The following is a 26,544-nucleotide window of genomic DNA, read 5'->3' on the forward strand; positions in this document are numbered from 1 at the left end:
AGGGCAGATTTGTTAAAAAAAAAAAAAAAAGTCTCTTCTTTGCCAATCAAATGTGTCCCCTCAAAGTGGACCTCTAAGGCCTGGCTACTCAGTCTGATCCAGTGACCAGCAGTATCACATCACATTTTCTTTTTCTGGAGGATCTAAGGGGAGAATCATTTTCTTACCTTTCCCAGCTCCTAGAGGCTTCCAGCATTCCTTGCCTCATGGCCCCTTTCTTGCACCTTTCTGATCTTTGTTTTGTACTCACATTTTCTACTTCTACAGTCAAATCTCTTCTTGCCTCCCTCTTATAAGGGCACACTTGGATAATCCAGCATGGCTTCCCCGTCTCAATATCCTTGACTTAATCCCATCTGCAAAGTACTTTTACCATGTTGTGAAATAATAAGAAATATATATATGTCTGTGTGTGTGTGTGTGTGTGTATAGATAGATGCCTAGACAGATAGGTAGATATATAGATAGATAGATAGATACACAGATAGATAGAGATGTTTGTCTCTGACCCTGGTTCCTGACATAGATTCCCTAAGAGGTACGGGTACTAGCAGCATCATTTGTTCTAACATTTGGTCTTTGAGTCCAGTTCCTGACACAGATCTCCTAAATTTCTTGGTATTTTCTGGGTGATAAGAGTGTCTTTTATTCAAATGAAGCAACTCTTGATGAGGCCTTGGATAGCTTTAGGATGGGGGCTTATCATTAGAAAGACAAAGCCTTGATTAGAAGCTTAGCACTTTTAATTCCCAACCCTCATTCTCTGGGCAGGACAGAGGAGCTAGAGATTGAGTTAGTAATAGATCAAGCCTACATGATGAAGCCTTCAAAAAAAAAAAAAAAAAAAATTCCCTGAAGTATGGGATTTGGAGAGCTCCGGGGTTGGTAAACACATCCATGTAGCAGAAGTGTAGTGCACCCCAGCTCCACAGGGATAGAAGCTCCTGCACTGGGAGCCCTTCCAGACCTCATCCTACGTACCTCTTTATGTCCTTAATTATAAAAGAAAATGGCAAACACAATAAGTGTCTCCCTGAGTTTTTAAAACTATTCTAGAAAATTATCAACCCCAAGAGAGGGTCATAGGAGCCCCAGTTTATGGCCGGTCTGTTAGAAGCACAAGTGAGAACCCTGGACTTTTGACTGGTGTCTGAAGTCGGGACAGTCTTGAAAGACTGAGCCCTTTGCCTGTGGGACCTGACGCTAACTCCAGGTAGATAGTGTCAGAAACAATCGAATTGTAGGACACCCAGCTGGTGTCAGGGAATTGGTCAATATGGCAAAAAAAAAAAAAAAAAACCCAAAACAAACAAACAAACAAAAAACCAACCCCCCCCCCACACAAAAACAAATGAACAAACAACAAAAACAAGAACAACACCCCCAACCACCCCCATCCCCCCACCATTTTGGTGACCAGCTGCAAAATGTTGAAAATGTAGAGGAAAAAAATAGCTTTTTTTCCCCTATATACATGTAAAGGAACCCATTCTCACGTTCTAGGGATTAGGATGTGGATATCCTCGGGGGCCATTATTCAGTCTACCACAACTTTGTCATTAGATACTGTTTTAAGGTAACTTAATGATTATTAACACTACTGTTTAACAAGTGCCTGCTATGACCCAGGCACTTTACATATACATGAAACCTACTTTTTATAAGAATACCTCACAGTAGATATGAACACCCTATCCATGTAGATGAGAAGTCTGGGGTTCAGAAATCACAGTGAGTAATGACAGAGCAGGCGTTGGCACCCAGAACCCCATGGGTCCCAGCCTCTGACCTTCTCTTGGTACCTGGCTCATGCCACCATCATAATCACCTGCTTTATTCCCAAACTCAGAATAAGGTACGTCTATGTCCAGGTTTGTCCAGTGACCTGTCATGTTCACTGATTTAAAGTCCATGCTTCTTTTGAAAAGGAATCTTTAATGTTATATAAAAACCAAATCGGTGGTTTCGGTAAAAAGCCAGAGCAACTTCCTGTGCGCTATCAGCTGACTGATCAGGGTTCTTTTCTAGAAATCACACACCCAGTTAGGGAAGGTCTCCATCTTTGAAATTACAGGAGTTAGACAGAAATGCTGTCCCGTGGCAGGAAGTGGCTTGAGAGATGCCGCTCTAATGGGCTTCCAGGATAAACTGTGCCTTAAGGGTTTAAGGGTTTAGTGGAGCCGAGGGATGAAACTGGGAAAAAACAGGAATCGCAGATATAGAAACATTTCAGTCAGGGGGGAAAAAAAAAAAGCTCCTATATTTGCTCTGGAAACTTTACTCTGTATGAAGATTAACTTCCTCTTAATTATGGAGCTATTATGTAGCATAATCATTTTGTTGTTGGTATCATCCAAAAGCACAAGTACTGGATGCATAATGGCCACCGTCTGTGTTTTGCCTTTTCTTCACCTCCCTGATTCCCAAAGTCCTACAGCAAGGTGGGCAAAAGTCTGTGTACTTTTAAAATTTGTAGGCTCTTTTCTAATAGACTTTCTCTACCCTAGATGTTTTGGGACATTTGAAGGTGATCCCAGTAGATTCCTCTGCTTGACCAAAATTATCTTTCAAAAGTGAAATAGATTTTCATCTGGGTGTCAGGATGATAACTCTCCCCTTTCCTACCTGCCCCTTCCCACAACACAACTTCCTTTCACCTGGTGTGTCTAAGCTGATCAAAGTGGTGTGCCATTGTTTGCACAGGTACTGGGCCACTGGGCAGGCAAGGAGGGGCTCCTTAAACCACACCAGACGTTTGTGGTCCAGAATTGGTCACCACCCTCAGCATGTCACCATGCAGTGCTTTGTGGACTGAAATCCATCTGTACTCACAGATGTGGCTGAATGCAGAAACACTCAAGGCACCCCCGGACTCCAAAGCCTTACTGTGGTATAATATCCTCATTGCTTTTTCCCTCCTTATGTACCTGGAGCTACACATGAAACTTCTTGGGGTAACTTCAACTAATGCCAACTTGATTAACATTGGAAATAGTTGTGTTTCAAATAAAAATGGTCACAAGTTTTAATTGCACTGGCTACTTCAAATTTTCTAAACAAGGCTTTTTTGCATAAGAGATAAAGGTTGGTGATGCCTTTTATGAAACTGGTCCAAACTCATCAGAACTAGCCATTGAAAATTAATTTCTCGTTTTATTTTGAATTTTATACTTTATTTTAACAATCGTATCGTATATTTCTGACCTGGAAGGGTGGCTTCCTTTCTTCCAGGGAGAAAGGCTCAGTCCCTCCTGGAATGGGCCCCAAACTCTCCACACTTCACACTGGACTGGGCCCCGAACTCTCCAGGTGTTAGGGAGTTGACATTTTCCTCCAACTCTCTAAACATCTGGTCCCTAAGCTTAGACTACCTGACACCCAAATCTATAACGTTTATTTATCCTGAGCAAAACCTCTCTCAAAGTAGCCCCTCCTGCAACAGCAGGCAGCTGCCTCACTGGGGAAGCTCTGCAGTGCATGACCTCTGTGGGATGCTAAGAGGATGGGGCCATAGCCACCTGCTGACCCTCAGGCCATTACCAATTGCATTTACTGATGTTCTTCCTGAGCCACTCTGAGTGACAAAAAATACTTAAGTTCGAGGAAAGAAGTCTTTTGACATTATTTAACTACGCTCCAATGGACCTCTGCCCTAAACACCAGACTCAGATCCAGCTGCCTACTGGGTGGCAGTAGGATCTCCATTTGGAGATGTTTACTGGGCATCTTTGGCCTAATGTGGGCCAGTCTCCAGCCTCTGTCCAGCCCGCTCCTTCCCTGTCTTTCCCATCTCAGTAAATGGGACCTTCTCCCTTCTATTTTCTCAGGCCATGCTCGACCTTGTCATTTCCCTTGACTTCTCTCATTCTGTCATGTCCGTCATCCAACCCGTTAGGAGAGCAGACAGGATTGATCCAGGATATACACAAAATATCAGCCACTTCTCACCACCTCCCTGGCTACCAGCAGAGCCTTTGCTGGTCTATATTGTGTTTCTTTTGTAAAATTTAGAAAAACACCACCCCCATGGCTGAATGGGTGGCAGAGCCTTTGAGTAGAGAACGATACTCCTTCCTTGGATGGCCGAAGCTCCACAGTTAGACTCTGGGCTGGTGCTCGGTGCCCTGACTAGACTCCAGCTCCACCTATCCATGAGGCTGGTGCCTTGCTCACTGCATCACCTGCACAACCATGCACAGTGAGCTGAGCAGGCCATGCTGGTGCAGACCTGCTGTCTCCCTCACCTTGAAACATTGCAGTCAGCTCTAAGGCCTCTGCTTTTGCCCTTGCCCTACCACCTCTCAGTCTATTCTCAATGCAGAGGCCACAGTGATCTTTTATTAGTTTATAATTCTTCTTATTATTATTGAAACAGAGTCTTTGTCTGCCACCCAGGCTGGAGTGCAGTGGTGCAATGTGGCTCACTGAAGCCTCAAACTCTTGGACTCACGCATTCCTCCCATCTCAGCCTCCTGAGTAGCTGTGGTTACAGGTGTGTGCCATCCTACCTGGCCAATATTTTTCTTTTCTTTTCTTTTAGAGATGGGGCCTCAACTATGTTGACAAAGCTGTTTAGAATTCCTGGGCTCAAGTGTTCCTCCTGCCTCAGTCTCCTAAAGTGCTGGGATTACAGGCATAAGCCACCATGCCCAGCCTGATTATTTAAAAGTATACATCAAATCAAGGCACTCCTCTGCTATAAATCTCACTCTAAGCAAAAGCCAAGGTCCCAGCAAGGTCCTATGAAGCCCCATACAATTCGTTCCCTATTACCTTGTTGACCCGTCTCTTGTTATCTTCCCCTTCCTCCCTTTGCTATGAACACAGGACCTCGCTGCTGTCTCTTGAATTCCTAGGCTTGCTCTCACCTCTGGCAGAGCTTTTTCACTCACACCTCCCTCTGCTGGAAGGTTCTTCCACATGGGTTTACCTGGCTCATTCTCAACCTGGCTCAGGTCTTTATACAAATGTCACTTACTCTGTGAAATGTCACCTTCACTTTCCAACTACTTAAAACTGCAATCTCCCTCCCCTCTCCCCTCAACCTGACACTTCTTTCACCCCTTCCCATAGCATGTTTTCTTTTTCTCCAGAGCACTTAACACCATCTAACACATTACATTTATTTCACTTATTTATTTTCTTGTCTCTTTCCTCATTAGAACAAGCTCCGCAAAAGCAGGCATTTTCATCTGTCTGGTTGTTGGCTGTGTTCTCAGCACCTAGAGCACTGCCTGATCCCTAAGAGGTGAGCGGTTCATTTTGTACATGTTGAATGAATGAGTGGCAGGAGGCAGAGTGGGCCTATTATGTGGAAATATATGAAATTGTTCTGGCCAGTCAAAAGCTGTCAAATATTGGCAGCTTCACGTGGCTCAAACTAATGTAATGTGATCCAGAACAATGGCCAAAAGGAGGTGTTATGTCAGGGACATTTGCTCCTGATTTGCTCAGTGTGCTCCTTCCTACTGGAAAACATGAGGTTCTTTTATAATCCCTTGGTAACGAATTTCCCGTTTAAATAGACATTTCCCTTCCTGACCTCCTGATTCACAGAGCAGCCTTCTTCCAGGTAGAGCCCCAGCAGCAATAATGCCAGTCTTGGCCTTCAGGCCTCCAGATATAAATTTTTTGGCTGTGGGACAATTTTTTTTTGGCTATGGGACACTTAGAAAAAATAAAGATCAATAGACTATCAAACTGTGGCCAGACATCAGATCCAATGCCAGGGACCTTGGCAAAGGTGACATCAGTGACGAGAGGGGGTGCGTCCAACTCACTGCTCAGGGCTGGGAGGAACAAGGCTCTGTGGTCTGAGCCCAGGAGCTTGCACCGCGTCGACTGGGCTCACACAGAGTGTTCAGAGCCCAGAAATCTCTTCCTCTGCCAGGTCTGCCTCTGCCGAGCTTGCAGCAAGGCATAGTCCCATTGCACAAATCTTTCTATTTTTTCTTTTTCTTTCTGGTTTTTTTTTTCCTATATACCCAAGAGAATGGGAATGAAACCTTGATTTTGTGCCTTGTAAATACAGCTTTTAAAAAGATACAGACTTAAAATCCAAATGAAAAAGAACTTTACATTTGGTGTCTCCAAATGCTACATGCCAGGATACACATGCTGAGGCATCTGTCAGTCAAGACCACAAGATGCAGCCATCCGGCCTATGCACTTAGTATTTGCTAAAAGCGTGGTTACTGGTTGAGTGCACCTGCAACACGGGGGCCCACATTCAAATGGCTGCACGAGCCAGGTGGGAAATACAAGCGAGTGAAACTGGCTGACTCACGGCCACAAAGAAATGTGTTTCCTCCCAACCTGCTTGACTTTAGGCCACCTTTTTTTCTCCTGACTTTTGGATAAGATGTGGGTACAAAAAGTATTATGCTTTTCTTCTTACATCTATTAGAAGGAAAATAACAATACAAGTGGGACTACAATAGCACCTGGCACAGTCCCCCAGGAATGTAAATGTTTGTGCCAATTTAGGGCACTTGATCTGCCTCAGAGGGTCTGCCTCTGCGGAGCTTCCATCTGCTGATTAACAGGACATCGCCCTACTGCACAAAGAACTATGTTCACAGAAACCTTCCCCAGCTTTGTGCCATGGCCAGGGACCTCCTGACAAAGGTCAACCCTCACATTCTGACTCTCCTGGAGTCTGTTCTTCACTCTGACCCAAACTGTGTCAAGTTCAGAAAACTGATCCCTGCTTCTCCCTCCATCCATTTCTCTGATGCTCATCAGTGAGGCAGCTGGAATAGGATTGCTCCATCCCCTGCCCAGGCATCATTTTAAATCCCTGCAGAAAACAACAGCTACAACCATCATGGTGATGAGGGATGACGGTGACAACCACAACCTGGAGTGCTCGATGGAGAAGGAGAGGGAGAGATCTGGTGACAAGTGACGCTCTCCAGCAGATCTAATCACTCCCAGAAAGATGTGACTGTCTTTTCATGCACAGCATCGCCTAAAAGTTCTAGAGAACTAGGCAAGGGGTAGGAGAAATGCAGCTGAAGTACATAGAAAAAAGTCTGCTGGAAATTTGAAATGATACTGAGTACAATGTACATTAGCAGGATTAAATGGAAATAAGACAAAAGTAGGAGAGTTTCAGTCAAAGTTGAAGGCTTGAGTTCTAGCCAGATGCGGTCTTGAGGAAATGCAGGTTCAGTGGGACTACATCATTGGATGTTTCACGAAGCAGGAATTCTGCTTTGGAAAACCAAACCAGCCAATAAGCAAATGAAAAGATGCTTAATATCATTAGTCATCAGGAAAATGCAAGTCAAAACCCCAACGAGATAATAACATTTCATCCTAAGCATTCACTAGAATGGCTAAAATAAAAAAGACTGATGATAACAAGTGTCGGGGAATATGTGGAAAAAACGAAACCCTCATACATTTCTGGTGGAAATGTAAAATGGTGCAGCTACTTTGTAAAACATTTTGGGAGTTCCTCAAAAGTTTAAATTCATAAAGTCACCATATAACCCAGAAATTCCACTGCTGTGTCCATACCCAAGAGAGATGATTTTTTAATAAAAAAATTATTTGCTTGTTCAATTGAAAATAATTTTCAATAAAAACAATGATAATGCCATTTTGTCAGGAAAAGATAACAGTTTATAAAACAGTTTATAAAACTTGTGCACAAGGCCAGTCATGGTGGCTCACACCTGTAATTCCAGCACTTTGAGAGGCTGAGGCAGGAGAATCACTTGAGCCCAGAAGTTTGAGACTAACCTGGGCAACATAGTGAGACTCCCATCTTTATAAAAACAAGTAAATAAATAAATAAATGAATACACAAAATTTTAAAAACTTGAGCACAAATGTTCATAGCATCATTTTTCTTAATAGCCAAAAGGTGGAAACAATGCAAATGTCCATCAATTAAATGAACAGATAAACAACATTTGATCTATCCACACAATGGAATATTATTTGGTCATGAAAAGAAATAAAGTTCTGATACATGCTGCAATATGAATGAAACTTCAAAACATGCAAAGGGAAAGAAGCCCTTCACAAAAGACCGTGAATTACAGTATATGATTTCATTATGTGATATGTCCAGAATAGACACTTTTGTCTATAGACGAATCTGTAGAGACATAAAGTGGTTGCCCAGCGCTGGGGAAAATGAGGAGGGTCTGCTAATGGGTATGGAGTTTCTTTTGTGGAAAATGAAAATGTTCTACAGTTGATTATGGCGATCATTGCACAACTCTGTGAATATACTAAATCACTGAATTGTACACTTTGATGGATGAATTGCATAGTATGTGAATTATGTATCAAAAAAGCTAGTAAAAAACAAGCAGTCAGGTGAAGTACAAACATGAGAAACTATCTTCAAATGAAGATGACAGTAACAGAGATGACAAAATGAAAGACAAGGAAGTGACAAAGTGGAGAGCTAACATGCAGATAACTGATGCTCCTGAAGAAGATCCTAGAGCCAGTGGGCTGAAAATCAGAAACAAAGATAGAAGAAACTCCCCCTGCACTGACTCCTTGCAAAATCACTCAGACACATCGACACCTAGACACATTCGACCCTTACAAATGACCAATAAAGCACATTAAAAAATAACTTTAGTTTCACTATTTAATAAAAAAAGATTTGCTTATTCAGCTGAAAATGATTTATAATAAAAGCAATGATAATGCTAACTGTGAGTGAGGTGCTGAGGGAACTGGGCTCTACATATATTGTTAAAGGAAACATGAATCGTAGAACTTTCTCGTGTTTGTTCTTCACCTGACTGCTTGGTTTTTTACGAGCTTTATTGATACATAATTCACATACCATGCAATTCACCCATCGAAGTGTACAATTCAGTGATTTAACAATTTGAGAGCACATAGCAAACCTTAGTAGAGTCTTATTCACTTTCCCAGCATTTATATCTCTAAGAATTCCCCCTGAGGGGAGAAAAGGACTAGATTTATCCAGATATTTAGCTATAAGAATATTATGAAAATTTATACATATCTCCAATGCTCAATGACACAGGCATTTGTTAAATTAATTTTGCTCTCATCATATAATTAAAAATCATGAGGCTACTGATGATGTTTTGGAAAAATGCTTAATGACAGATTCTTTTTCATGGCTTTTTTTTTTTTGTCAAGGGACGATAACAGTTTATAAAACAGCAGATGCACCATTTAAAATATTTACAATACATGCATACATACATTACATGTACAGATGAGTAGAAAGTGAGAGAGAAGTAGGAAACCAAGAATGGGAAAAGTTCTTATCACACATTAAGTGGTAACAATGATTTTTATTTTCTTTTTGCTTTTAAAAAACTTGTATGGTGATTTTGCACGGACTTCTGTAATGGTAAAAATAATAATGAAAGACGTTTCAAGAGTTCTCCAGGCCGGACACAGTGGATCATGTCTGTCATCTCAGCACTTTGGAGGCCAAGGTAGAAGGATCACTTGAACCCAGGGGTTTGAGACCAGCTTGGGCAACATAGTGAGACCCCTATCTCTACAAAATGAGTTTTTAAAAAATTAGCCAGGCATGGTAGTGAGCGCTTGTAGTCCCACCTGCTCCATAGGCCAAGGCGGGAGGATGGCTTAAGCCCAGGAGGTTGAGGCTGCAGTGAGCCATGATTGTGCCACTGTACTCCAGCCTGGTTGACAGAGTGAGACCCTGTCTCAAAAAAAAGGTTCTCCTCAGGCTAGAGTCCAACCCTTCAGCAAGTGCATGAGACCCTGGCCCCAGCAGCCCCTGCAACTTCTACTAGCAGGTATGGGGCTTCTTTGGGGGCCATACATCATTTGTGATACTTCCCTAAATGGGGGCTGTATTTGTGTTTTAACAACGATCTGCCATTTCATTTGCCTGGAGTGTTCTCCTTTCACTCCCCCGCCTGGCTTCCTGGCTATTCTCTCATGGGTCACCTTTCCTGGGAAGCCGCCTAAGCAGAGCTAACCATCTCCTGCTCTCACTTTACCCTGTGTATACACTATTTTCGTATCTTGCACGGCATTCCTATTATGTTTACACTTCTCTCTCATGACTCATTTGAGGATAAGGCCAGGTTCTTAATCATCCTTCTTGTTCAATCAGCATCCAACACCGGCCTGTATAAATGTTTACGGAGTAAACGAGTGAATGAATGAATGAGTCTGTCTGAGCTCTAGGTTCACATGAGCCTTGAGTGCAGAAGACCTGCACTCAAGTGCCCCTTGGATCCCTAAATCAACATGCCCAACATTTTCTCCCGGTTCCTCAATACTAATCCTCACTATTTTTGTGCGTGCACCATCTCTGTGATTAGAACTACACCCTTCCAGTGACAAGCCAGGATAGTGGGTGTCTCTTTTCTCTGGCATAATAATTCTCCTTTGGCTATCAATTCTGCCATTGACATGACTCCTGTGTTGTTTTCCATTTTTTCCATGCCCATGCTGCCGACCTCTCTCCCTCACTCTCCCTCTCCCTTAGATATCTGCCACAGCCTCCTCAATCCCTACCCTGCTGAAAACTCCCCAGTGACCTCTGTTTTCCCCAGGGCAAAGTCAGAACTCTTTGCCAAGGTTTACCTGCCCTGTGTGATCCAGCCCCGCTCAGCCCTGACTATCTCTCCAGCATCGCTTCTCCTCAACCCCACCCCTTTCATCCTTCTTAGGAGCAACCTGAAGAATTTTCTTGTCTCCGTGCCTCATTCATATTATATGTTTGGTCTGAAATCCTTTTTCCAACCCTCTTGCCTCCCTAACTCATTTGTCAAGCCTTACTTTAAAAGACACTTCTTCCAGGAAGCCTTCCTTCACTCCCCAAGTCCAGTTAGGCCCCTCCCATATGCACCCCCCTAGCTCCCTACACTTTCCCCAGCATAGCTCTCTCACATTGTATTTAATTGTTCACTTAATTGTTCTTCTCCTCCAACAGACTGTAAGAGACAACAGCCGGTGGCAGGGCGCTGAGGCAGGGAAGCAGAAACCAGGTCTGCTTGTTCATGAACATTCCTCCAATGTCCAGCAAAAATTTGGTCCTTAATAAAACCGCTCAGCATTCAACAAACCAATACAATAGATGGATGAATGTTTGCTTGTGCTACTGCAGATGCTAATTCAAACTTTGGGACCAGGCAAGGCATCTATCTGGCTCTTCTTTTTGTGAAGATCAGAGAGAGGGAGCAACAGTACCTAGTCGACTGACCGAGAGAGAGCTCTGTGGTGGGGGAAGGCTGCTGTGCTGGGCCCTTGCAGGGAGTGTGCTTTTCATCTGATTGCCTTTCCGCATATGCACAACTAACTTCCCCCATGGGTCACGAGTTTTTCCAAGACTGACAGGAACCTACCCTGAAAAGTAAAGGAAGTTCCCTGCGTGTTTCTTAATGCCACCTTCAAAATATTTTCAAAGTTCCTGGGTTTAAAGGTCCCAGGACTGAAATTTTAGATGGTGTCGAATTCCCCCGTGGAGATGCTGCTGGGCCTGGTCGGACAGCTGCCCCTCCCACACCCGCTTCATGAAGTCGGGATACGAAAAAGAGCAGTGGTGTTTGGGTTAGGCAGGCAGTAGCGCAAAGTCTCCAAGTGGCTGAGTCAAGTTCAGTGGAATCCAGCTCCCCGGGGAGGCTGGAGGGTAGCTGGGTAGACTGGGTGGGTGTGGTGGAGTCTTGATCAGCAAACACTCCGGCCCCTCTCCCACCCCTCCGCCCTTCTCCCTCCCTACTCCCGCTGAGGACTGAGTGTACCTCCGGCCTTACTAACTTTGAGCTTGGCCATGTGACCTGTGTTGGCCAATGGAATGCCAGCAGACAGGATGTGCGCAGAGGCGTTAAATGCACTTACAAGTTCTTCTTTCTTATGCTCCTTTCATGCTCCTTTCATTCTTGAAGAGAGGAGTACATCCCAGGTCACTACTGTTCCTTCAGCCTCCTTCTCTTGATATACAGTTTGGACACATTTAGTGTGAGATGGCTACTATAGATCTGAGCAGAGATCCATGTGATTCGGAGTTCAGGGGGTCTGAGCTGGAAATACACTTTGGAATCATCTGCAAATATGTGGCATTTAAAGCCTTGGGACAGACGAGCTCACTAAGGTGTGAGTGTGGATGGAAAAGGAGTCCAGTCGAGTGTTGGTTTCCTCCAATATTCAGAGGTCAGATAGATGAGAAGGAATCAGCAAGAAAACAGACACGGAAAAGCCAGAAAGGCAGGCAGATACGCAGGCCAACCGTGGGCCGTGGGAGCCCCAAGAACAGAGGCCTCAGAGTTGGAGAGAGCTATCAAATGTGTCCGTCATGGCGGATGGGCCTGCGAGATGAATATGAAGCACTGACCTGTGAGTTTAGTGACAGGGATGTCGTAGGTATCCTTGATAAGAATATATTTTGTGGGGTCATGGGGCAAAAACATCAGCTAAGGGATTCAGGAGAGAATAAGAGGAGAGATATTTGCAAGTTAGACAGTTCTTACCAAAGCTTGGTTCAGAAATGGAGAGAAATGGGACTCTAGCCCAAGGGGGTGGTGGCATCCAGAGAGTTTTTATGTGGGATAAAAAATAATAAATTTGAACGCTGACAAGAAGGATCCAAGAGAAAGAAGAAATTGATGATGCAACAGGGATGGGAGAGCGGTAACAGCCAGTTCACCCATTGTACCAAGAATAAGATTAGGGATACAGCTTGCATGCAGGTAGGTGAGCAGATAGAGTGAGGGAAACCTGGGGACATTCTCTCGCAGTTACATCGATTTTCTCAACGAAACGGGAACCCAGGTCGTCAGCAAGAGTAAGCAAGTGGCAGGTGAAGAAGAAAGTATAACAGAGTCATCTAGGAGAGTTGGAGAATAAATGGAGCAAGATGTGCAGCTTAGATGCTGGCTAACAGTGACTATTCTGAGCACTTTGTACTGGCTTTTCTACTAAAGCTTCACAACAGCCTGTGAAGTAAGCCCTATTATTTGCCCCATCTACAGATAAGAATTGAAGCACAAAGTGGTCAAGAAACTTGTCCATAGTCCCACAGCAAGAAAGCCAGGATTTGACTACCAGTGATCTGTTTCCAGGGCCCAAATGCTTAATCACTAGGTTAGGCTGACCCAGTTAAACATGAAAGCTTGTCACGTAACTGAACTAAATAGAAGAGAATAAAGGTTGAACTAATGTTTGTGGTGAAACCACTCTGTGTCAAGCTCTGCACTAGATGCCTTTGCAAAAACCCTTTGAGCTGTGGTTATTATCAACCCCATTTTACTGATGAGGACATTAAGGTCTGGAAAGATTCAGTTGCTTGTTAAAAAGTTGAAGAGCTAGCAAATGGAAGCCCACACACCTGATTCTAAAGCCCACACCCTGTGTACAATGCCAAAGAACCCTTATGATAAGTGAGTGGGTCGACCTAGCTTCAGTTGATTCATTAAAGCCAAATACATCAAAACCCTCCCTACATCAGGCTGAGATCACTTGCAAACTTTATCCTGAGCAGCTGGAGAGCTTGCGACATGGTCCTTAGAGCAGGAAGAATTTAAAAGAAGATAACTTTGGGGGAATGTTGGTTGTTTTTCTGACCATTTTTGGATGCTTGATCCATTAGGTGAGGAAGAGGAGAGCTTAGAGTTGAAGTAGATGATGGGAGTTTGAATATTTTCTTTTAATTAAAACTGTAGCCTTTTATAACAGAAGCAACCATTCTGGTTTTTCAAGCATTTCCAAAAACCATTTTCTCAAGAAAGGGTGCTCATAATGTATCATCTTTACTGAACGGCCACCCACTTCCTCAAATGCAAGGAAGCAGACAGTTAAACACACACACACACACACACACACACACACACACACACACACACAAAACCAAGAGGCAGCAGTTGTTTATCACGACCTCAACTCAGTGAGGCCTGAGATTCTTTCGAAAAGGAGTTTTGCTTCCCATGACGCAGAGGGAAGTGTCAATTGGGATATTTCTGGTAAAACTGAAAGCAAGAAAAGCAGGGTGCCAGCCCCTGTGGGACTGAGGGTGGAGGCTGGGGGAGTTTGGGTGCCATCCTCCAGTGACAGATGGATGGACCTTTCATCTAAGAGAAAGGAGGAGACACGTTGGCAAATCAATCTCAAGCCTAAGATTGCTTGTGAAGCAATCATAAGGAGCAACAAAAACAGACACAAAAACAGAGGGAAAGAGCGAAAAGACAAGAAGGGCGCAAACTGTGACAGACTCACCGCTTCACTAACTACTCACTTAAACTGGAAGCAAAATGTCCCTAAAATTGCCAAGGAACTGGGATTTCAACCTGAAAGTCGAGGCTGCGAAAATAGGTATGGTTGGTGTCTTTTCTTTGTTGCCTCTGTGATTCTTACGTATACTCGAGCACCATTTGCATGTTGGTCTGCAGGGAGCATAGTCTACTTAAAAATGGATATCGCAGCAAATCTGAGTTTGAGGGACCATTTGCATTTAAGTTGGCATGCCAGGTCCAAGTTCTAAAATGCTGGGAAGGGGTTCTCTTTCATTTGGACAAAACAGTGGGATGGAACTTCTTGGTGTACAGGATCTGGGGTACTTTGGATGATTTAAGGCTACAGATTACACACCAAACTGTGAGTTTTTAGCATATTCCATTTCCTTCCTGTTTGGAAACTCATCCATATTTTGAATGGTTCTGAACAGGAGCACAAAGACTAGAGTCTTTTGAGGTGCTCAATCTGTAAGTAAATTCAATGGGTGTTCTGTTTTGTGAGCCCAGAAGTCAAGGTGTATTATTTGTAGCAAAAGGTAGACAACAAAAACAAGACAGGAACATAAAAAAGTACTAAAGTATAATGAAGACCTTATGTAATAAAGATACAATTAAAGGAACAGAATGGGAGGGAATTCTTAGATGAATTGGAAAAGAGATGTATTTATTATTATTTTAAGGGAGACTGCATATTTTCTGAGATAGTCTGTCCTTTAATCCTCACCCTGTCCTTCTAATGATGATAGTGATACATTAAGTTTAATCTATATATTCTTTGTGAAGTTCTTTACATTGATTTCTTCTATTGCTAAATTGGTCACAGTAATTCACGGTAGAGCAACTGGGCTGAAAACGATTGCCTACATTTATGTATCTCGGCCATATATGAGATAACTTCCTTGATATTAGACATAGATAAGTATTAAGGTGTTTCTAACAGCTTGGAGGAATTCTGCTTGAACAAGTTTTAGATTTGAACCTCTAAAGGGGTTAAGTGTGCTACTAAAATAAGTGCTCCATTGAAAAGTCACAAGCGGAGCATTAATGATGTAGGTCTGAGAAAGGATTTGAAAGAAAACAGAGTAATCAGAGAAGCCATTTATCTTGATAACCAGGGGAGACTAGTGTTCCCTAATCAAGCTATGAATGATTGTATGCTGAGGTCAGTTCAGAGAAAAGATAGTGTTCGTACCTCTTACATAAGCAAGAGATTTTCCTCCTAACTATCATTGATACCAATGTATTTGGCTAATGTTCAATGTATGTCATACAAATTATACGGTTCTGTTCCTTTGAAAGTGTCCTACTTCTACATAAATAAGGTCATTCTGCCCCCTCTCCACCTGTGTTTGAACACAGGTTATTAGGGTCTTACACTCTTTTGTTTTAAAAAATGAGAAAGTTGAGACAATTAATAGTTAAATGATTTTTTTTCCACAGATATAGGAAATTACCACACTACAGCTCAAGACTGTGTATACTCAGGTCTGGGATTTGATTGAATGAATTTCATGATTTTTACCAATGTTTCTTAAAGCATGGTCCCATAGATAACCTATATCAGACTCACATCAAGTGCTGGCTAAAAATGCAGATTTCTTGGCACCATCCTTACAAAATCAGAATCTCTGGAGGAAGGCCCAGGATCCTGCATTTCAACAAGCACCCCCCACTTTCATCCTCACCCAAGGAAGAACTCCTGCTGTAGGTACTGTGGTCTGTGTTCACTAGCCCCAGCAGACAGTTATCACCCATTTAGTACAGAGCACAGTGCTTGGACTTAACTGGACACGCAATAAATATTTGTTGCCTGAATGAATGTTTCAGCCAACAAAAACAGGGAGATGGTGTTATTTAGTATTACTTAATGAAAAAATAATAATAAGGACATAATGAAATACAGAGGAGCCCTTGTCATTATCCATGCTATCTACAAGTTTGTTACCCTGAAGGACTGGGCTACGGTAGGATGCATTTATAAGTGTCACATGAACTAGAATTCAGATCATAAGCTGAGTCCTCTGATGGGGGAGAGCCCCTGACTCAGTCACAGGACTTCCAATCCCCTCTCCAGTATCCTGTGTCCAGGTGTAACTATAGGAACTGGCTTACCAATATATCAAAGAAACTTACCTCCGTTGGGAAGACCTGTGGAACTGGGAGTTATGTCAGGAAAGCTGACAATCTGTGGTTTTAGTGTTTTCTCAACCTAGAGACGATTAACATTTTGGGTTGGATGGTTTTTTGTTGTGGGGCCTGTCCTGTGGATTATAGGATATTTAGCAGAATCCTTGGCCTCTACCTACTAGGAGATGGTAACACCCCCCTACCACTACCAGTTGTGACAAATAAAACTGTCTTTACATATAGCCAAGTGTTCCTTGGGGAGGGTAATATCTTTTCTAATTGAGAACTCCTGGAGTAGATGATCACCAAAAGGGTGGAATATAAGGTCACTTGGGACTAGAACCCAAATATTAACTCATGATTCACTCTGTAGCTCAATTTTTTGGAGGCTGTTATTGAGATCTGTCCTCAGGGAGCCAGGCCATAGCTTAGGAAGGACACTAGAATGGGCACTTGGTGAAATAGAAGACACTGCCACAGAATGTGACCCAGGAAAGGGGCCCTAGCTTTTTTTTGATGAGCTATGCTTCCAGTTTCCGCAGAATCTTGTGAGCTGGAGTGAAAGTGAAAGTCTCTGAGAGTGAGGGGCAGGACTCTCCACTGTACTTTCATCTCAGAGCTGAAGAGGGTCTTGCTGGATGGCAGACTCACCTGAGTCTACTACCATGAGTCTGACAGATATTCATGCAGTGATGAAAAAAAGTCACAGACCTTCCTGCATCTGACCTATTGATCCTGGTGGGAATAGGGGTTGGAAGAAAAAGGAAAATGCAGAGCAAAACAGTCTTGACTTGAGGTGGAGCCAAGAGCACACACTTCTTCCTTTGATCCTTTATCATCTTCAATTTTAGAATTATGACAGCTTTTCACTGCCTTCACGCAGTTACTCAAATATTTTGCTTGTTAATTTATGTAACTTTTTAACTGAATTGTCATCACTGGAGGACAGGTCCAGACTTTCTGGACCTCCAGTCCCAGGTTACAGGGCTTTCTTGAAAGAGTTACATGGCTTCCCAATTACCAGGCCAGTCTACTTGAGCACATTTTGTGCCTTATTTGAACACTGAAATGCAGGTTCCCCAGGTTGGGGAATCCTGAAACTATATAGCCCATGGTGAACTGATTTGTGCTTGTTTGACGTTCAGCTTTCTGAACATCAGAAAGCGGTGAGAGCTTTCTTTACAATTCATTACCAAACTTACCATATGCTAAGCAGACCAGCCTGGGTTATGGACTGAATGTGGTCTGTTTGCTGTGCCCAAAGTCTTTGCTTTCCATGAGTAGCCCCCAACTGGTAAAGATCCCCACACATGCAAGTAGAGTCGCTGCTACAAATACAAACAATTAGCTGGGCATGGTAGTGGGCACCTGTAATCCCAGCTACTTGGGAGGCTGAGGCAGGAGAATTGCTTGAACCTGGGAGGCGGAGGTTGTAGTGAGCCACGATCATGCCACTGCACTCCATCTTGGGCGACAGAGCAAGACTCCGTCTCAAGAAAAAAAAAAAAAAAAAAAGAATATGAACACGGCCTTCCTTAGACACTGAACAGCTACACAAGGGAGCTGCTCCTTCCAGGGCCCACTCTGTTTTTATGCAGAAGTTATATTGCTATTGGTTGTTTAAGTAAAAATGTCTATCCATATGTTGCTGTTGACTTAACATTTAGGCATAAATTAAATTCTCTCCACCAAGTGCATGCTTCCTGCTGCCCAGGCCAACAGCCTTCTGGCCATTTGAAGAAAATGGACTGATGTCACCTCTGGGCCTTCTGCAGCAGCAGCAGAGTGGGGACCAACCTAAGTGGTGATGGGACGATAGGACCTGGTTTTATACCCACTCATGCACAAAATTGTCTCTATACATTCCAGACGAGGTCAACTTAGATTCTGTACTTTGTCTGAGACTGTGCACTTGGATTGGCAGAGGCTAACTCGGTGGTTCTTGGTGCCTATGTGTCTGAAACTAGGCCAGGGTTGAGATGCCCAATGGCCCTGGCGTGGGTGTACATCACTATAAGTCACTTCATTAATGGTAGTGCTGCCATCTCCCTGTCTCACACCTCACAGTTATGCAGCATCTTCATATAGCATCCAATGGGAGAACTCTATGGGGACTCCACCAGCTGGAATGTGGTCCTTTTGAGTAAGGCCCACTGTGGAGGTGCTGGAAAGATGCTCGGACCAACTGAGAGAAATCAGTTGATGAAAATGGTCCTATCACACACAAGACAGCTTGAGGAAAGAATCTTGCATGAAGGTGCACCCAGGTCGAGTGGTCTGAACTTGTATTAAGATACAAGAGATGGGAGGGAGGAAAGAGTAGAAGCAAAGTCCCACTTGTGGCCACAGCAAATGAGACCAAATAGTACCTGGAAGAGCATGACGGAGAGCCAAAGTGAGGCACAGGCAGATTGTGGGGATTCTGTCTCAGAGGATGGCATGGAAATTTTGTAGAGTCCCCAGACAGGAACTGAGATACAAAAGTTACAAAGAGAGAAAATAATTGACATTTCGTGTGTTAGGCTTTACTCATCATCCTTTTTCTCTTTGAAAGCTTGTTTAAAAACCAAAAGTCACTTTGCAAAGAAAAAAAAAATGATACCCATAGGCCTGCCAGATCTAGAATATAACTTTGTCTTCTTTGAGGGACTGCAGTGCTTCCTCCTTTCTAGTAAGACAGGAGTGCAACTTGCTGTGTTCTCCTCTTTGTCTTGGCTGCCAGGAAGCTGAGCTAAATATGAAATATGAAGATAGTCCTGCAGGGCGTACTGTTCAGTGGGGGCAGAGACAACTGCAAAGTGGTGAGAGAGGTGCTGTGATGAGAACAACTATGGGAGCCCCAGATAGTGCCTAAGAGGAATTCTGACCCCACACCCCTGTTCCCATCACTGCCATTCACCTTCCTTGAGATCTAGGTGCAGATGTTCTTGAGGGCGCCCCAGACTTGCCGTCTTTCTCACAGTGATTTTCCTGCACATCGTGTCTGCTTTTTTGGAGAAGCAGAAGGCTTTTTACTATGTACAGACCCTCTGCATGAAGGAATTAAATAGAGTCTTTATGATCTGGCCCTGCTTACCCACCCACCTCTCTCTTGTGACCTTCCCTTCCCCTGCTGCATACCGGAGACTTCAGCCATGTCCTCCCTTCTGCAGCTTCCAGCTCTTTCTCATCTGCCTGGAGCCCTCTCTCCATCCGGGTCTCTCTTACCGCCACCCAGTTCCTACCCATGCTTTGGTCGCAGTGTAAACATCTTGTCCACGGGGAGTCTCTAGTTCTTCTGATCACTAAAAAGAGAGTATAATAATCCTTTCCCAGGCCATTTAAACAGAGAAGTTTACAGCTCTCAATACTATGGACTTCCTTTGAGATAAGAGCCATGAACATTTCTGAACATGGAGATATGAGTCAACCCCACAACTAACTGATCCTTTGGCTTTTGAACAAAATGAGTTATTCTTAATAAGGTATGTAACACCAGCACTCTAGGCCCTCACTGGGGAGAATAACCTCAAATTGCCCAAAGAAAGGGGCTAAATTGTCCATTGACTCTTCCTGATAAAATTGTGAAAGAAAGGAGGACGTATGATATAGGAAAGTGTGCATGAACTTGGGACTCTGCTTTAAACAGCAGTGAATCTGGGGCAAGTTGCTTAGCTTCTACAAATGAGACTAGTAACACATATGCTGAGAGGAAGAAAATATTTCATGCATATGACATATGTTAGGTGCTCAGCAAACATCTGTTTCCTTTCTTTAAGACAGTCTCATTTCCAACCTCAGATCAGACTAGAAGCTGTACTTGGATTACATTATCTTGCTATGCTCACAGAATAGGGTTCACTGAGTTGTCTTTTAATGTTAGATCCTCAGTTTATAGCTTTCCTGCAAGTAATGATTTCATGAAATCTGCTCCTAATTGTACTGGAAACATGAGAAGGAAGAATGGACAATGCCAGCGGCTTCTATGTATAACTCTATGTGAGAAAGTTGCTTGGGAATTCAGTGCTCAGAAAATAACTTTGTCTTCTTTGAGGGACTGCAGTGCTTCCTCCTTTCTAGTAAGACAGGAGTGCAACTTGCTGTGTTCTCCTCTTTGTCTTGGCTGCCAAGAAGCTCAGTCACAACTTCTAACGCTCATTTGATTAGCATACTTTTCAACTTTGCCTTTGATCAGAGTTTATGTGTTCATTACAAATAATTTCCATACTTAAAAAAATTTTATTATTTAAAAATACAGATGGGGGAGTCTCACTATGTTGCCCAGGCTGGTCTCGAACTCCTGGGCCCAAGCAGTCCTCCTGCCTCAGCCTCCCAAAGTGCTGGGATTACAGGCATGAGCCACCACACTCAGCTTCAGATTTTATACTTTTTAGTAGTGACTGAGCATTGCAATTTATCTAAGAAGGGTTCAAGGAATATTAAAATGTTAAAAGTTATTTCTTTTAGTTCATAAAGTAAAACGCAATCCCATAACCACTCATATTCTTTCCCTAGAGTTACATAAAACTATGGAATCTTCAGTACATTCAGACCAGTCATTTCATTTCGTTCACTCATTGATTTACTCATCATAAAACATGTGTTTGCTCACCTGTATGTGATAGGTACTTAAGCAGCATTGCCCTGCTGTGCCTGTCATGCTGTGAGCACCCCTCACCACCCCTCCACCTTTCTAAAAGTGATGCTCAACTTTGCTACCACCATCTATTCTCCTTAAGCTGCTGCACTGTCTCCTTTCCACACCATACTACCCATCCACCCCCAAAACATGCACACATGGATCTCAGCTCTGGATGGGGCTGGCCATACCCCACTGCTGGAATTTTGGCCTATGGTGGCTGAACCATTTGCTTCCTTATTGGATTGGAGTTTCAAAGTGAAAGAGGAAGCAGTACGATATAGAGTTCCTGAGTCTGATGTGAATACTTTTTAATATTTTAAAATAATTTTATAAAGTTTACAAAAAGAATTTTCTGGCAAAGTGTAAACTAACCATAATGGAATGAGCCAGCTATCACACAGTGGTTAAAAAGCTGGCTTGGGGGCCAGATTGTCTGAATTTGAATCCCAGTATCATCAGTCGGTCACTGTGTGACGTTGGTCCTCAGGTTTTCCAACTGTAAAATGAGTGCAATCCTAGTGCTAACTCATGCACTTATTGTGAGGATAAGAGAAGATGATCTATGTCAAACTTTAGCATAAGAGCTGGTATCTAGTAAGTGCATTATAAACACTAGTAATTATCATTTTATCATTATTGTAATGGACATCAGCTATAATGGAGATCTGATATCAACTCCTTTGAATTAAGTCATTGGTGAAAAGCACAGCCAGCAGTGCCAGCGTGTTGTCTGTCTTGGTTAAGTTTAGTTCTTCATTCTTTTCTTTAGACATACGGTCTTTACAACATCTGCAGATATCTCCTTTCCTGCCCAGTGTCTTTTCCTGGCTCACAGCACACATACTGATCTGCAGTTGACTGGCATGTTCTGTTTCTTACTCTTTATGCTTCCAAATACCACATATTCACTTCCTTCTCAATTTGCATGACTTGCGTCAATTTTGTCTGCATGGCTATTCTTGTTTTCTTCCTTTTTGCTTTATTTTGTTTGTCTGTTTTTGCCAGTTCTTTTCTAAATCAGTAAAATGCCTGAGTTGTGACTTTCTAATAAAGATAATGATGGCTTCTGGTAAGTTTCCTGCAGAATGCCTGCTGTAGAAGTGTCATTGTCTCTGTGCTATGACAGGAGCAGTTCCTCAAACTTTCCTTGCTTTGGGTAGGCAAAGGGACTCTAAGTTGTTTGCTGTGTGGAAGACCCTCCTTCATGACTTAGTGCTTCCTCCTCCAGAGCTGTCGACCATCTCCTACTGTCATGTGTACCTCTGGCCACTGAAGTGAGGTTGGAAGTTGTTTGTTTGGGCTTCAGGGGCTCAGTGTTTAACTGCTTGTGATCACTTACATGTGGGTTACAGCAGTGGCAGAGCAGTTTTTCCTATTAGCTGTAAGAGGCCTGTACCTGTCGTACCAGTCTCTTTCAGATCATTATTTGTAGATATAATTGTGGGGGGAAGAGCAGGACCTTCAAAATGAGGCTCCCGTCTTTCTTGTCCTCAATTCTGCTGATGCTACCCAAAGATTCTTGTGCATGCATTCTTCCCCTTTGACGGTCATTCTGCATTTGATTCCATGCACCTGGTCATTCAGAAACCAGAAATACACTTTACTAGTGGGTAAGGAATTTTCTTATGCAGACAACTCAGAGTAAAGATGATAGCAGATATAGAGCTGTCACCTCCAGTCCATTCTCAGCCCAGCCCTTGTGCTCCGTCCTGAGACCAACCTGTTTGATCTTGATTTTGGCACTGATCTTCTTCCTCTGAGCGGTCTGCATTCTCCTTCCCAGGTAGAGTGACAGCTGGCCTGATTTGTCTGGGACTCAGGCTGTTCCTGGGACATGGAACTCAGTGTGAAAACCAGGAAAGTAAACCTAGAATCAGCTCTCTAGGCCCAGGGAAACAAAGCTGTAATTGTGATAGGTGCTCTGTATGTTTCTTGAACTGAATTTCCTGAGAAGCCACACAATTTATGGCAAAAATTGATTTAGGAGAAAATATCTTTAAACCTGGAGTCATTGTTCTTTCTTTTTAGTACTCATGGTTAGAAGTCCTTCCAAATTCATTTTTCAGCCTCCTTGAAACTGTCATGCTAGCTTCCTCCATCTGTTTTTATGAAATCTGTTAGTCTTGCTCACATTTTCTCCAGAAAGATCAGGAGCCACATCTGTCAGTGTATTGCAAGGTACTTCTTTCTAGAATCACACAAAAATTCCTACCTTTGTGGGTTCTGTGTCGGGCCCCTAAGTTTGCTATTCTGCTTTCTGGATTTTTTTTTTCCAACTCTACCCCTCCCTCCCCATTACTATGGCCAGCACCCAACTCCTCCTGGGAAGGCTCCCTGAATTACCCAGGGGTAATTAGTCCCTCTCCCTTCTGTGACACTGTACTGTTTTGCTCATTTTTCTTCTATTCTGATTGACACATATTTATTGGACACTTACTATGTGCTGGACACTTTACTAGGCTCAGAATGTCAGAAGATGGAAAAGATTAGGATTCTGACAGTCTCATTAGAGACACTCTGAGGAAGCGGGGCTGGCCCACTAAAGGGAATTAGACATATGCAGCGTGACTGTGACTGTGACATTTAAAAAGCTGACACAGGGTTTGTTCTGTAACAAAAGCTTTTCTTGCCCCACTTGAGCCACAGCCCCTAGATATCTACAAGGGGCAAGCTATTACATGTTCATTCAAGTCTATATGCTCCTTCCAAAAAGCCACAAATCAAGCTTCTAATCCCACATTGTCATTCTGGTTTAGAGCCAGTAGAGAGTGCCCGCAGACAATGCAGTTGCCTTTCCACTAATAAATGTGGTCTATTTTCATTATTTCTCCCCAGAAAACCCTGAATTTAACCGGCTTTCTGGCCAGCACAAAATTATCCCAATCTCATTCTTCTGTGGCCTGAAATGCCCAGCATGGTAATGAAAGTGATTGATACTGTAGTAACTTTGTGTCTTCACAGATAAAAAGTAAGATTCCAGATAAAAATCATTTCCTGAAAGAAAAACAAAAAAGGACACTTGACTTAACCACGAAGCCATACCTGAGTGTAGGAGGCAGTCTCTGAGAGTGAGGCCTCTAAAGGCAGATGAGCCTGGGTTTGATTTCCAGCTCAACCTTTCCTCACTTCTTTGACTGTGGGCAAGTCACTTCAATGTCTCCGTGTCTCAGTTTTCTCATCTGAAAAATGGGGCCGGTAGTTCCACCTCCTTTGCAGAGTTGTTAGATAATACTTCCTCCAACCAGCTCAGCCACTCATAGTCATAAATAAACCACGTCACCCCCGTAATTGTACCACCTCTGAAATCTCACTTTCAGACTTCCCACTCTGTGCCCACCACATCCTATGTGCCCAGCTCACCCACTCCAGCAATTCTCTGACATTACCTCAGTGAGCCACCATTCCATTGGTCCCATTTTTTCACTATCAGTCACCGCATTAGGTCCTCCTTACCACAGATTCATAACTAGCATGAAATCTACTACTGAACATGCAGCCTTAAATGATCTGGCCATTTCTCCTCATCATAACCCCTAACCCTATTTAAACCCAATAATCCACCTTCTCAGTGCCTGTACCTGGACAGCTGAACATCACTGGAGAAAATCACCCCTGAGCTGCCTGGATTCACTTTGAATTTATGACCAGTCATCTGAGGTGGGCACTCGACATAGCCAGGCCAACTTACCACACCTACTGTCTTAGTCCACTAGTGCTGCTGTAACTAAATGCCTGAGACTGGATAATTTATACAGAACAGACATTTATTTATCACAGTTCTGGAGGCTGGCAAGTCCAAGATCAAGGTGCTTTCAAGAGCAGTGTCTGGTGAAGGCTCATTCCTTGTGGATGATGCTGTCTCGGTGGTCTCACATGGCAGAAAGGGATGGAAGGGCAAAAGGGAGGAGTGCTGTGACCTCACATGAGGGAAGGGCAGAAGAGGGTGAACGCACTCCCTCAAGCCCTTTTATGAGGATCCTAATGCCATCCATCAGAGCAGAGCTGCCATGACCTAATCACCTCCCAAGGGCCACAGCTCTTACTACTGTTGCATTGGAGATGAAGTTTCATCATGAATTTTGGAGGAGACGCCATCATTTAAACTATAGCACATACCTAGTAAATTCACTTTCATTTTCCCCAAAACGTTTATGCCTACTTTTAAATTTTCCCCTCAAGGCCTTAACACTTCCTTCTGCCGTCACTCTCGCTGATAACATTCATAGAGAAAAATATATACAACTAAGTGAGAATTACTCAATTTTCCTACCACAAAAAGCTTTCGTCTACCCACATCTTCATCTCCAGTATAGCCCATAGGCCTGGACAACAGGGGCCTCCATTGGAGACATGTATTTTAGAGGGTCCTGCTCTTTTCTTGCACCATCTGTACTCCTTCCTCCCCACAGTGCAAAGAGTCTGGTTAAGGGGATATGCACACCTAGACCCTGAACCCTGCCTGCCTTCTAGACCATCTGAGATTGTGAAATTCCCTACGCAGATGGCCAGGAGCTGCAAGAATGTTTTCCTAGGTCCTCCCAGTGGTTTTTCTGCAGACGGTTGATTGCAGCGAGGCCCAGAACAAAGTTCGGATGTCTGGGCTGGGGTGTCCACATCCATGTGTGTGAGGCCCCTGACTGTGAAAAATGGAGCTGGAGATGGAGGGAGAAGGGGCATAGGTTTAAAGACAGGGACCTCCCCAGGGCCGGACGCGGTGACGCACGCCTGTAATCCTAGCACTTTGGGAGGCCAAGGCAGGCGGATCACCTGAGGTTGGGAGTTCGAGACCAGACTGAGCAACACAGAGAAACCCTGTCTCTACTAAAAATACAAAAAATTACCTGGACATGGTGATGCATACCTGTAATCCCAGCTACTCGGGAGGCTGAGGCAGGAGAATTGTTTGAACCTGGGAGGCAGAGGTTGTGGTGAGCTGAGATTGGGCCACTGTACTCCAGCCTGGGCAACAAGAGCAAAACTCCATCTCAAAAAAAAAAAAAAAAAAAAAAAAGACAGGTACCCCCATGTAGACATCTTCTTGACATAGGCTTTCAAATATAAGTGATAGATCTGATTCCTTCTTCCTCAGCAGTCAGCCCAGTTAAGCACTGGTGCATGCTACTCCACTAGGAAGGTTCCAATCAAAGTCCCTAATAATCCACACCTTGCTAAGCCAAGAGTGAATCCTCTGTCCTTGTCTTACTCAACTGTCCTGCAGCATTTGACACCATCAGGCATTTTCTCCTTGAAAAAAAATTTTTAGACTTCCTTGACACCATGCCCCCTGGCTTTCCCTTACCTCGTTAGTTATTCTTTCTGAGTCTGCTTTCATGAAGTCTTCTTCTCTACCAGATCTCTTAACAATGAAGTATCCCAAGCAGGACTGGCCACATCATTTGTGGAGCCCAGTACAAAATGAAAGCGTGGGATCCCTTGATCAAAAATTATTAAGAATTTCAAGATAGTGACAGCAAATCATTAAACCATGTGCAGGGACCATCTAAGCATGGAGCCCTTTATGACTGTACAGGTTTTCTGTGAAACTGGCCCCGGTCCCAGGGCTCAGTCCACCTGTCCTCT

The 26,544-nt window shown here is 43.4% G+C and overlaps 1 protein-coding gene and 1 long non-coding RNA gene across 4 annotated transcripts in view; one reads left to right on the forward strand and one right to left on the reverse strand.

Annotated features, from left to right (window-relative positions):
* Nucleotides 1-13,812: 13,812 nt before the first annotated feature.
* The window catches only part of ARHGAP25 (Rho GTPase activating protein 25), a 93,828-nt gene continuing 81,096 nt past the window's right edge, over nt 13,813-26,544 (forward strand). The window contains exon 1 of one of the 3 annotated variants that reach the window (XM_031655242.1): nt 13,813-14,295. In XM_031655242.1, coding sequence (XP_031511102.1) covers nt 14,235-14,295 — 61 coding nt within the window. In that variant the 5' untranslated portion in view covers nt 13,813-14,234. The other 2 variants (XM_021924898.2, XM_031655241.1) reach the window with 2 other exon arrangements.
* LOC110741074 lies at nt 21,256-22,982 on the reverse strand. The gene is made up of 2 exons (XR_004178300.1): nt 22,685-22,982; nt 21,256-22,536 (listed from the first exon to the last, which is right to left on the reverse strand). It is a non-coding gene; the product is annotated as an uncharacterized LOC110741074 (long non-coding RNA).

Source organism: Papio anubis, chromosome 14 (assembly GCF_008728515.1).
Source record: "Papio anubis isolate 15944 chromosome 14, Panubis1.0, whole genome shotgun sequence".
In the NCBI taxonomy this organism is placed as follows: Eukaryota; Metazoa; Chordata; class Mammalia; order Primates; family Cercopithecidae; genus Papio; species Papio anubis.